This window comes from Mytilus galloprovincialis, chromosome 6 (genome assembly GCF_965363235.1).
Source record: "Mytilus galloprovincialis chromosome 6, xbMytGall1.hap1.1, whole genome shotgun sequence".
In the NCBI taxonomy this organism is placed as follows: Eukaryota; Metazoa; Mollusca; class Bivalvia; order Mytilida; family Mytilidae; genus Mytilus; species Mytilus galloprovincialis.
The window spans coordinates 37551762-37562330 of record NC_134843.1 but is presented as its reverse complement, the minus strand read 5'-3'; the positions used below and the strand labels follow the sequence as shown (position 1 = coordinate 37562330).

General features: G+C 30.3%; 1 protein-coding gene across 1 annotated transcript; it reads left to right on the top strand.

Annotated features, from left to right (window-relative positions):
• Window positions 1-6096: 6096 nt before the first annotated feature.
• On the top strand, window positions 6097-7844 carry LOC143079516 (uncharacterized). Its single transcript, XM_076254892.1, has one exon. It carries the CDS (start codon window positions 6218-6220, stop codon window positions 7646-7648), a length of 1431 nt encoding a protein of 476 aa, XP_076111007.1. The 5' UTR covers window positions 6097-6217; the 3' UTR covers window positions 7649-7844.
• Window positions 7845-10569: the final 2725 nt, after the last annotated feature.

Sequence of the window (10569 nt, the reverse complement as noted above, 5' to 3'; positions counted from 1 at the left end):
ATTAATTCCTGTGAGGGTCAAATTACCTTAAAGGAATGCAGTATTGCCCTTAAAAATATGAAAAATTTAAAGTCACCAGGTATAGATGGTTTTACTGTAGAATTCTATAAATTTTTCTGGAATGACATAAAATTTCCACTTGTCAATTGCCTGAATGAGAGCCTTGAAAAAGGAAAATTCTCAGTAAGTCAGCGACAAGGGTTAATAGTATGTTTACCAAAGGAGGGAAAAGAAAAACACTTCATCAAAAATTGGCGTCCAATTACTTTATTATGTGTTGACTATAAATTATCATCTGCTTGCATAGCAAAGAGATTAAAACCTCTACTGCAAAATATTATAAGTCAGACACAAAAAGGATTTTTAAACGGAAGATACATTGGTGAATGTGTAAGAATTATTGCAGATCTGATAGATAAACTAGAAGAAGAAGATATTCCAGGATTATTATTACTGGTTGACTTTGAAAAAGCCTTCGACACGGTTGAATGGTCCTTTATTGAAAAAACTTTAGATTTTTATGGGTTTGGTCCCACACTTTGTAGATGGATAAAATGTTTTTATACAGACATTACCAGTACAGTTACAAATAATGGACATTTATCAGAATTTTTTAATTTGGCTAATTTGATTATTATTACTGGTTGACTTTGAAAAAGCCTTCGACACGGTTGAATGGTCCTTTATTGAAAAAACTTTAGATTTTTATGGGTTTGGTCCCACACTTTGTAGATGGATAAAATGTTTTTATACAGACATTACCAGTACAGTTACAAATAATGGACATTTATCAGAATTTTTTAATTTGGCTAGGGGGGTTAGGCGGCAAGGGGATTCTTTATCCCCTTATCTCTTCATCCTTGTGTTGGAACTACTTAGTGCAGCTTTAAAATATGACCCAATTGTTTCTGGTGTCACAGTAAACGACTCTGAGTTTTTACTAAGTCAATATGCAGATGACTCCTCTCTGATTCTGGATGAAAATGAGGAATCTCTTAAACAAGCATTGCATATTTTTGATAGTTTTGCTGCCTGTGCTGGTTTGAGGGTAAATGTGGATAAAACTGAAGCCATATGGGTTGGCTCAAGATTAGGCAGTAATGAAAAACTGTTACCAAATAAGAAATTATCTTGGAATACATCAGAAAAGTTTAAACTGTTGGGAATTCGTTTCAATCTCTTAAATGAGGATAAAACTTTAGAAAACTATACAGAAAAAATTAAAAGCATGAAAAGCCTTCTCAATTTATGGTCATACAGAAACTTGACATATATTGGCAAAACCATTGTTATCAAAACGTTGGCTCTCTCACTTTTGGTACAGGTTCTGACAGTCCTTTCAAATCCACCAGTTCAGGTTATACAAGAAATACAAGGAATTTTCATTAAATTTTTATGGGATGGAAAACCAGACAAAATAAAAAGAAAAGTAATTATTAATAGTTATGATGAGGGAGGTTTAAAGTTCCCACATATAGAAAGTTTTTGTATGTCCCTTAAAATGTCATGGCTTTATAAATTGCTAGATCCTTTGAATATTTCTCCCTGGAAAATTCTATTATTGAGCTATATAGAAAAATATGGAGGGGATAAAATATTGTACCTGACAAAAGAGGGTCTGGAAAAAATTGCAAAAAAGTTAAATCCTTTTTGGAGGGACATTTTTCTAAATCTGGCTAAATTGAAGCCATAAAAGGTGAAAGATGAAAACAATCCCATTAATATCCTGAGTCAACCCATTTGGCTGAATATTAATATTAAAAGATGTGGAAAGCCATTTATTTTTGAAAATTATTGTAATGATGGTATATTTTTTATAAATGATCTAATCTCAGATGGGAAAAACATATTGACATTTGAGCAGCTTAAAACTCAGTATGCAGTTAAAACCAATTTTGTTGAATATTATGGTCTTGTTAGTGCAATCCCAGACATCTGGAAGAAAACAATCTCAGATCATGGTAGATTAGATATTATTGAAAATGATATTGTAGAAAAACTCAAAAATGATAAAAAAACCATGTAAATATTTTTATCAATTATTTCTAGAAAAAATTAAAGAAAATCCTTTAAGATCACAAAATAAATGGTCTGATGATTTATGTGTTAAGATTGATGATTGGGGCAAAATCTATTCGATGGCATTTCAAGCAACAAAAATCACTAAACTTTAAAATTTTCAATTCAAGATTTTTACATAGAATTGTATACACAAACTCTTTTCTTTATAAATGTGGTTTGATAGAAACAGAAATGTGCACTTTTTGCACTGAAACCAAAGAAAGCTTATTGCATATTTTTGGGAATGTATATATAGCACTTCAAGATTTATTATTAAAATGTGGATTTAGCCTGAAACATATAGAGGCAAAAGATGTTATTTTTTGTATTGGGGAAATTTTTGACCCATATAATGTAGTACAACATATAATGTTGATTTTAAAATTTTATATTTATAGCTGCAAAAACTCAGGTGAAAAACCTTCTCTGAAAGGTAGTATTGCATATTTAAAATACTGTATAAGAATAGAACAACATACAGTAAATTTCTTATCGCCTACACAAAAAGAATATATAGATAAAAAATGGTTGCCATTACAATCTGTCCTAGGTGATTTAAATATTTTATAACTGGTACGAAAATTATAGTTATATTTTGTTGTATGTCTTGCTATTTAGAGTTGTCATGTAATAATAATATCTTTAAGACCATACTTGAAACTGTACATGTGTGTAATCCTGCTTGATTGTTTTCTGTCTTTATGTCAAAAATAAACAAATTACAAAAAAAAAAACAATAGCATCGAAATTGTTATCCCTTTTAAAAACGAAACAAAAATAATCTGACAAAATTCTTTAGTTCAATGGTACATAATGCGTTAACACTTTTATTTGGAAGTGAATTACAGAGCAGACATATATGTTGCACATCGAATGGAACAATAGAAAGTACAATGTGTCTCTCTAGCGACTTATCATGGTCATTTTTTAAACTTATGAGTAAATAAATTCATCATAGATTATGGCACGCCGTTCTCGTCAAAACTATGTTAAAACCATTTTTCGAAAAATTTACACACTGAGAATTACAACAAAGCACACTGAGATTTAAAAACTTCAAAACACACACTGAGAATTAAAAAATACACACTGAGATTTCATAAAGACGCACTGAGATTACAAAAAAGAAAAACACACACTGAGAATTGAAAATTACACACTGAGAATTGAAAGTTACACACTGAGAATTGATAATTACACACTGAGAATTCAAAATTACACACTGAGAATTCAAAAAGACACACTTAGAATGAATAAACTGAAAACACACACTGAGTATTTCAAAATACACACTGAGAATTTAAAATTACACACTGAGATTTTTGCGCACTTTTTATGCTCACATATCTAATTATCATACTTAATCTGAATCTATTACAAGCTTAAAATAACTAGGGGACAGAACTCGTTAGTCCTTCGATTTGGTTCCAAATTATTTATAAATTTTTTTTTTGAAATACAAGAACAAGAAAAATACCCACTTACTCTTATTACAAAATATAACCAAATGTTGAAAAACTTTATCAAAATTATAAGAAAACATTGGAACAATCTGCAAAAAAACAAAGAATGCAGTGAAATTTTTACTCAAGTGTCTATCATAGCATATAAACGTAACAAAAAATATAAAAGATTACCTTGCGAAAGGGTAACAATTGGAAGACTTTTGAAAAGGGACCACTACTTAAACGGTTTTAAGTCCCAAAAAATCTCGATTCACTGGTAGTAATGGTCTGTATTGTAGGCAACAAACTTATGAATATGAGCGATGTTAAGTCTTGAAATTTATTACGAATGTTGGTTGAAGGAATCGCGTTTCATTATAATGACAAGATTTCTTGAGATCAAGATAGTAATCTGTTGAATTATTAATCTGTTGAATTATTCATCTCATGAATATTCATTAGTAATTTGCATATCAATCTCAGTTAGTATTTTTAAAATCTCAGTGTGTAATTATCAATTCTCAGTGTGTGTTTTTCAATTTATTTTATCTCAGCGTGTTTTTTTCAATTTATTTCATCTCAGTGTGTCTTTTTAAAATCTCAGTTTGTAATTTTGAATTCTCAGTGTGTGTATTTTTATTTTATTAAATCTCAGTGTGTAATTACGATTTCTCAGTGTGTTATTTTAGGATTTTGAATCTTAGTGTGTATTTTTTTTTCGAAATAAGGGTTTAAACATAGTTTTGACGAGAACGGCTTGGCATAATAGATCCCCTCACCTCTGTATCTTTCGGTTCTTTTCGGATAACACAACAGTTGTCTGGTTAGTTAACCAACAGATCATAGTAAACTATTATCGACGGTGCTACTTTAACTAAAAGTACATTCATATGGCGGGTAATGATTGGGATGAATAGTATAGGTGCAACACCACCATTGATTTTCCCCTATTAGTCTTTGTTAAATTTGCACTTTTCAAAAAATGTGCAGAATTTATCTTTGTTTTAAATAACGGAATACTTGGCAAGAGTAAAGTTTTATCCTGTCAAGAACTATAGAAAAAAATTCACATAACATTTCATTGCATATAAGAACATAACCATCACTGGAAGTTAACCAATAAAATTTCTCCCCTTATTTAAAATTGTGTACAAGGTTTAGTTACCATGTAACCTCAAGTTTACAAAATATTCTATAGAAATCCAAAATAATGGTGCTTTGAAATACCCAAGACATATGTTTATGACACAGAAATATTTTACTGCAATAAAATGTAGAATTAATTACCTACAACTGTCAAATTTAAGGGAACAAAATTTTCGAACTATTTTCGTATACAACGGGATGTGACGTACCATGATTTGGTGGTATTACACCTATATATAAATAAGCTCTTTCTGCAGTTTATAGTCAAAACTAATGCACATGCTTATGGATTGATAACAAATTATATTTGTCCACAAAAAATATATATTCTCGCCATAGTTTTAGCGATTATATTCGGAATACGACATTCAAGAGCTAATGTGATATTTTTTTTTACGTGTGTTTGTGTTGTATTCCTCTCATGTAGTGTTTTAGCGATATTTTTTAACATTACAATATGGTGGGAGGTTTGGCATGCCATTCAACCAGGTTCAACCCACCATTTTTTTCTAAAATGTCCTGTCCTAAATCAGGAATATGACATTGTTACCTAATAGCTCGTTGCTATGTGAGTTGGCGTTTGTTTTTGTTGATCTTTGGTGTTCCTGTTGTTCATTTGTTTTCCTCTTATTGTTGATGTGTTTCTCTCGGTTTTTTATGGTTTGTAATCCGGATTTGTTTTTCTCAATCGATTGACTTTCCGGCACCTGTATACTACTGTTGTCTAAATTAGTAATGTTTTCATACGCCATCATGGATTGGTTGATCGGTATACAGTTCTTTTATAATAGAAGACTTCCCATATGTCCATCAGCCTTTGTTGTAATCCTCTCCTCCTTTGTCTGTAATGACGTGGTGCTAAAAACGATTTGTCTTTTGAAAAACAGCAGGTTGATTTTTTTAGCAGAAATCTAAAACCTTCTAGATTATATGAGTTACTAATCGGTGTTAGGTACTGTTTTTATTATAATTGTCTGCTGTTTTTAATGTTTAGCCATTATGTGCGTATACTAGAACAATATCAACCATTTAATATATATTCCCTTTTAATGGTCTTATATAATGGTATTTTTTCAAGGTCTCGATCAATAAATTATGTTGAATTTTTAAATGTTGATATACATAACTTAAAATTGGCGTGGAGTAAATGACACAGAAAGACATATAGAGGTGAACATAGTTTTTTTACGGCATTTTAAGCATTTGATCCATACATATATAAGTATTATTTACAACAATAGCTGGTAAGTATCGTGTGTTTGAAATTGCAGAAGAAAAAGTAAATTCACGGGAAATTTCATACAAAAATTTAAAATGATGCTTTTGATCGATATTAATATAATATGAATTGTCACTATGCATTATCTTTATTAAACTGATTTACAGATACACTTCTTTTGTAGGATACGTGTCGTGACATTGTATGTTACCCGGGACGTGTATTAATTAATGGGACGTGTGTACCACTTCTACCATACACTTCTAATCTTGGTTATACACTTACATTTGGAGTTGATGTTCAATCTGAAGATCCGTTAGAAGACCCACGAATCATACTATTCATTATGAAAACAGAAATTCTGAATCAGCTGGGCAAGCATTTGAATAGAACAATGTTTCCCTTTTTAGAAATGTTGATTATGAAAGCGAATAACACGTGTTCTTCAAATGAGAATATCATTGGATCGTATTTACATATATCAGTATTCTTGAAATTATTCGTGAACGTCGTTGTTAACAGAGATGAATTTGAAACAAAACTTCTACAATTCCATAACCAGAAATTTTCATTTGAGCATTTTTTGTGTTCTCGGTTTAATAAAACGGTTAATTGTATTCTAAAATGCAGAGTAAAATATGATAATGGTTCTCTTTTCCTACCGATAGATTTGCCTTTCAGACGGTTTGATACCACAAAATATTATCTGAAAACGAAAAATGAATTACCCGAATCTCGAAAATATATTCACTCGCATATAAGTTCCTTACTTAAGTGCCCACAGATAGAATTAGATAAAACAGAGGTAATACTTGATGAATCCAAAAACTTACTGCGCGTACCACAATACAGTACTGTTTTGGATTATTACAATTTCTACTTCACAAGATCAGATCGGAATGTAAGGATTTGTTTAAATATGTTTAAAAGTATGATGGTATCTACTTCAGAAATGAGTCTGTTACAGATAATAATGCTTATATTTACAATATTATCGTTACTATGTTTATTCCTGACTTTTATGACTTATTGTTTATTTGAGCAGCTACGTACACTACCAGGAAAGAACAACATGTGTCTTGTCGTTGCCTTATTTTTTGCTATGGCTGTTCTAGAATTTGGTATGAACAAAACAAACAATATGACTCTTTGTATTGTACTGGGTGGATTTATTCATTATTTCTGGCTATGTACATTTTGTTGTTTAAATGTTTGTTCCTTTCATATGTATTATACATTTAGCCGGGATTCTGTTTATCGACAAAGAAGTAAATCAAATGAACGAAAATGTCTCTTGCAATACATGCTATACTCATTTGGTCTGCCGGCCATAATCGTTATTACGAATATACTTTTTACAAATTCACTTAAAAGTAAGGAATTGTATGGGTATGGCGGCAAACTGTGTTTCATCTCAGAAAGGTTATCTTTTATTGTAGCATTCATAGTTCCGATCACGACCATATGTCTGTTAAACATATTTTTCTTTATATGTTCAGTGTATTCGATTGCAACAACTCCAAAGTTGAAAAGAGATGATTCTTTTCGGCATAATTCAGTAAACCTAGCTGTTTACATTAAATTATTCACAATAACAGGCAGTTCTTGGGTAATACAAATAATAGATTCGTTCCTCCCACTGTCAGCCTTTTCTGTAATAGTGTCTCTGTTAAATGCTTTGCAGGGAATCTATATTTTCGTAGCATACATATGCAACAAACGTATTTTTATTCTGTATCGTAGTTTAATTTGTAAAAAACATGTTATCAGGTTATGAGTGACTGTATGTGATTCTGATTCTGAATCACGCGTACAGTCACTCAAACTACTTCTTTTACATCAACTAAACTTCTGAAATAAACAGACAGCTGTTATCATTGTTAGACAGATATATGAAAGTGAAATGATATTGAAACTTTTATCTTTTTAAAGATTACTTTAAAAGCTAGATGCTCTAGGGAATATTTTTTGAACATGGCGAAGTATCTGTACATCATTTTTGTTGACATGACTGGTTGTTAGTCTGAGTTATGTGTGTTATCGTAACTACACAAGTTGTTTTATACTTAGATATTAGAATTCACTAATATTGCATTTTGTTGTTTAATATCACCAGGCACAAAATAAATTCAAATTTATAAATGTAAGTAGACAATTTCTTTGCTTTTATTAGTAAACATACCAGAGCTTAAATAATAAATAAAAGTATAAATCATATTCTTACAGGTCTGTTGTATTGACCATTTAATGTAATCAGCCCTAGTTTTTGGTGGGGTTCGTGTTGATCAGTCTTTTAATTAGTTTTCTGTGTTGCTTTTTTGTGTACTATTATTTGTCGGTTTGTATTTTTTATTTTTAGCCATGGCGTTATCAGTTTATTTTCGATTTATTAGGTTGACTGTTCCTCTGGTACCTTTTGACATTCTTTTAATGATCTGGTGTATTAATCGTCAGAATGTTATTCAAATTAAACATATATTATAACATATGTCGGCTTGCTAAAAAGTTGTACGGTTTTAAATCATCTTACTTGATGTAGCAAGGAAAAGTGGTTGGATGCTATAGTGTGTAAGTTATATATGATAGTGTGTAGCTTGTAGGGCAAGTAATCGTCAGTAATGAATTGTACAACTATTTCCGCTGATTCTATTATAAATGTCATATTGGATATTGTGTCTGTAGAACGAGATAACTTCATCGTTATATAGTTTATAAATGGGATTGTTGTTTTCTCCATTACTGAATATAAACGAAATATAGTATATGCATTGGTTAAATGTTTAAGATATTTTATTTATTTAATGTCTATTTCGAAGTTGCATTATTGATTAAAAGTATTTTCGTTTTAAATTCGTTCAATATTGTCATGATTGTTGAAGGAAATCATTTTTATATTCTCGATATATTAAAAATAAGAAGTCCAATTTTAGCAGACATTTATTTTGGTATGTGTCACTTGACTTTAGATTTTCTCTTTATTAGGCATTATTGTTATCAATTTAAGATGTTTAGCGACAAGCTAAGTGGACACCATTAAACATGTTGTTTTACTACGTATATTGTGCTTTAAACAAAAACAAGTTGTTGTGTAAACAACATATGTCTAGGTAACCTGGTCAATTAGGGTTCTTTGTCCTGTCCAGCAAAGATCTTTTCATGCTGGGTTGATGTCACTGCTGGTTGAGTTTTTATTCCCCGAGGGTATCACCAGCCCAGAAGTCAGAACTTTTGTGTTGACTTGAGTTATCATTTATATGTTTATAATAATAAATTGACTGTTAAATAAAACTTTGAATTTCTGAAATTCTAAGTTTTTTTTTACCTCAGAAAAAAAAGATAACCTTAGCTGTATTTTGCAAAACATTTAGGAAATTTAGGTCTTCAATGCTCTTCAACTTCGTACTTCATTTGGCCTTTTAACATTTTTCGATTCGAGCCTCACTGCTAACTGTGTTTGTCACTACTGTTTTCAGGTGTGTTCAGTATTTTATTTGTTCAACTATTAAAGTGTATATGTGTCTTTCCTTATTTTATTCAATTGAATAGGGAAAGAAGGAAACTTCGTAAAGTCTCGTTTCCATTTTATTTAGTAAAGTTAAAGTTATATATAGATTAGTTCTGAACGTAAAGAAGTTAAGATAAATTGTTGTTTCTCCATCAATGTACATAGATGTATATATATCAAATACGTTTTGTTTAAATATACTTTTTCACTTTTTTGGTCTTTTGGAAAAATGTTGTTTGTGCTGTATTTAGACCCTTCTACAACGAAATTTTTTTAACATGCACACGTATAAAAATTGCGGTTTTTATCCAACGCAATTATAGGTTTGAACATAGTTTTCAATTTAGACTTGTTTATAGATATATATATATATAACGCAATCATAGGTTTAAACGTAGTTTTCAATTTAGACTTGTATATATAAATACATATATGTTCAAAAACGATTTTTTTCTTTACAAACTTTCAGTTCTCGAGGGTATTTTCAAATTTTGTAAACGTGTTTTAGAATTTATGTTGGAAATGATCCTTTTAACTTATCGCTTGTTCTACTTAATAAGAATAATTAAGGTCAGTTTCGCAAGGGTAAGATGTGGATTATTTCAATAAACGCTTGAAGAGTAATTTTCACATGTGTTTGGCTCATGCGTTTAAGAAATTATTTGTCGTAAACTATTCTTGTTGTTTAGCCCTATATTATAACGAGTCCTGAATTTTTGATAAAATCATGCATGTATATTTAAAAAACTAGTTTCCCCAGTTCACATTATAATGTTTCATTTTCATAATATTGGAATATATTATTTACGATTAGTTTCGTAAGGCTATGTTTGTCTCGATTCCGAATATTTCTCAGCCAATGCTCATTGTCGGAATTGATTATTTTTTGGTTAATAGGTTTTATAAAGGTTAAGTTTTTACAAGCGCACTATATGCTCTACCATGATTATAATTAGAAAGATAAAAGTTTTTACATGCTCATTATTAAGATATTATGTATTCAATACTTTATGCTGTTCAGCACATGTTATATGCTGCGTTAGTTTCAAATATTAGGTCTCGCATTATGTCTATACATTTAAGATTTAGTCCGCATCTTGCTCATATATTTGAATGCTAAAAAAGCTTTTATTTATAAGAAATATTATAAGCATACGTGTTTGTCTGTTAAAATGCATATGCTCATGCATTTA

What these genes read in the sequence shown, in the direction of transcription:
- LOC143079516 (XM_076254892.1), top strand. Translation starts at nt 6,218, where the DNA reads ATGAAAACAGAAATTCTGAATCAGCTGGGCAAGCATTTGAATAGAACA.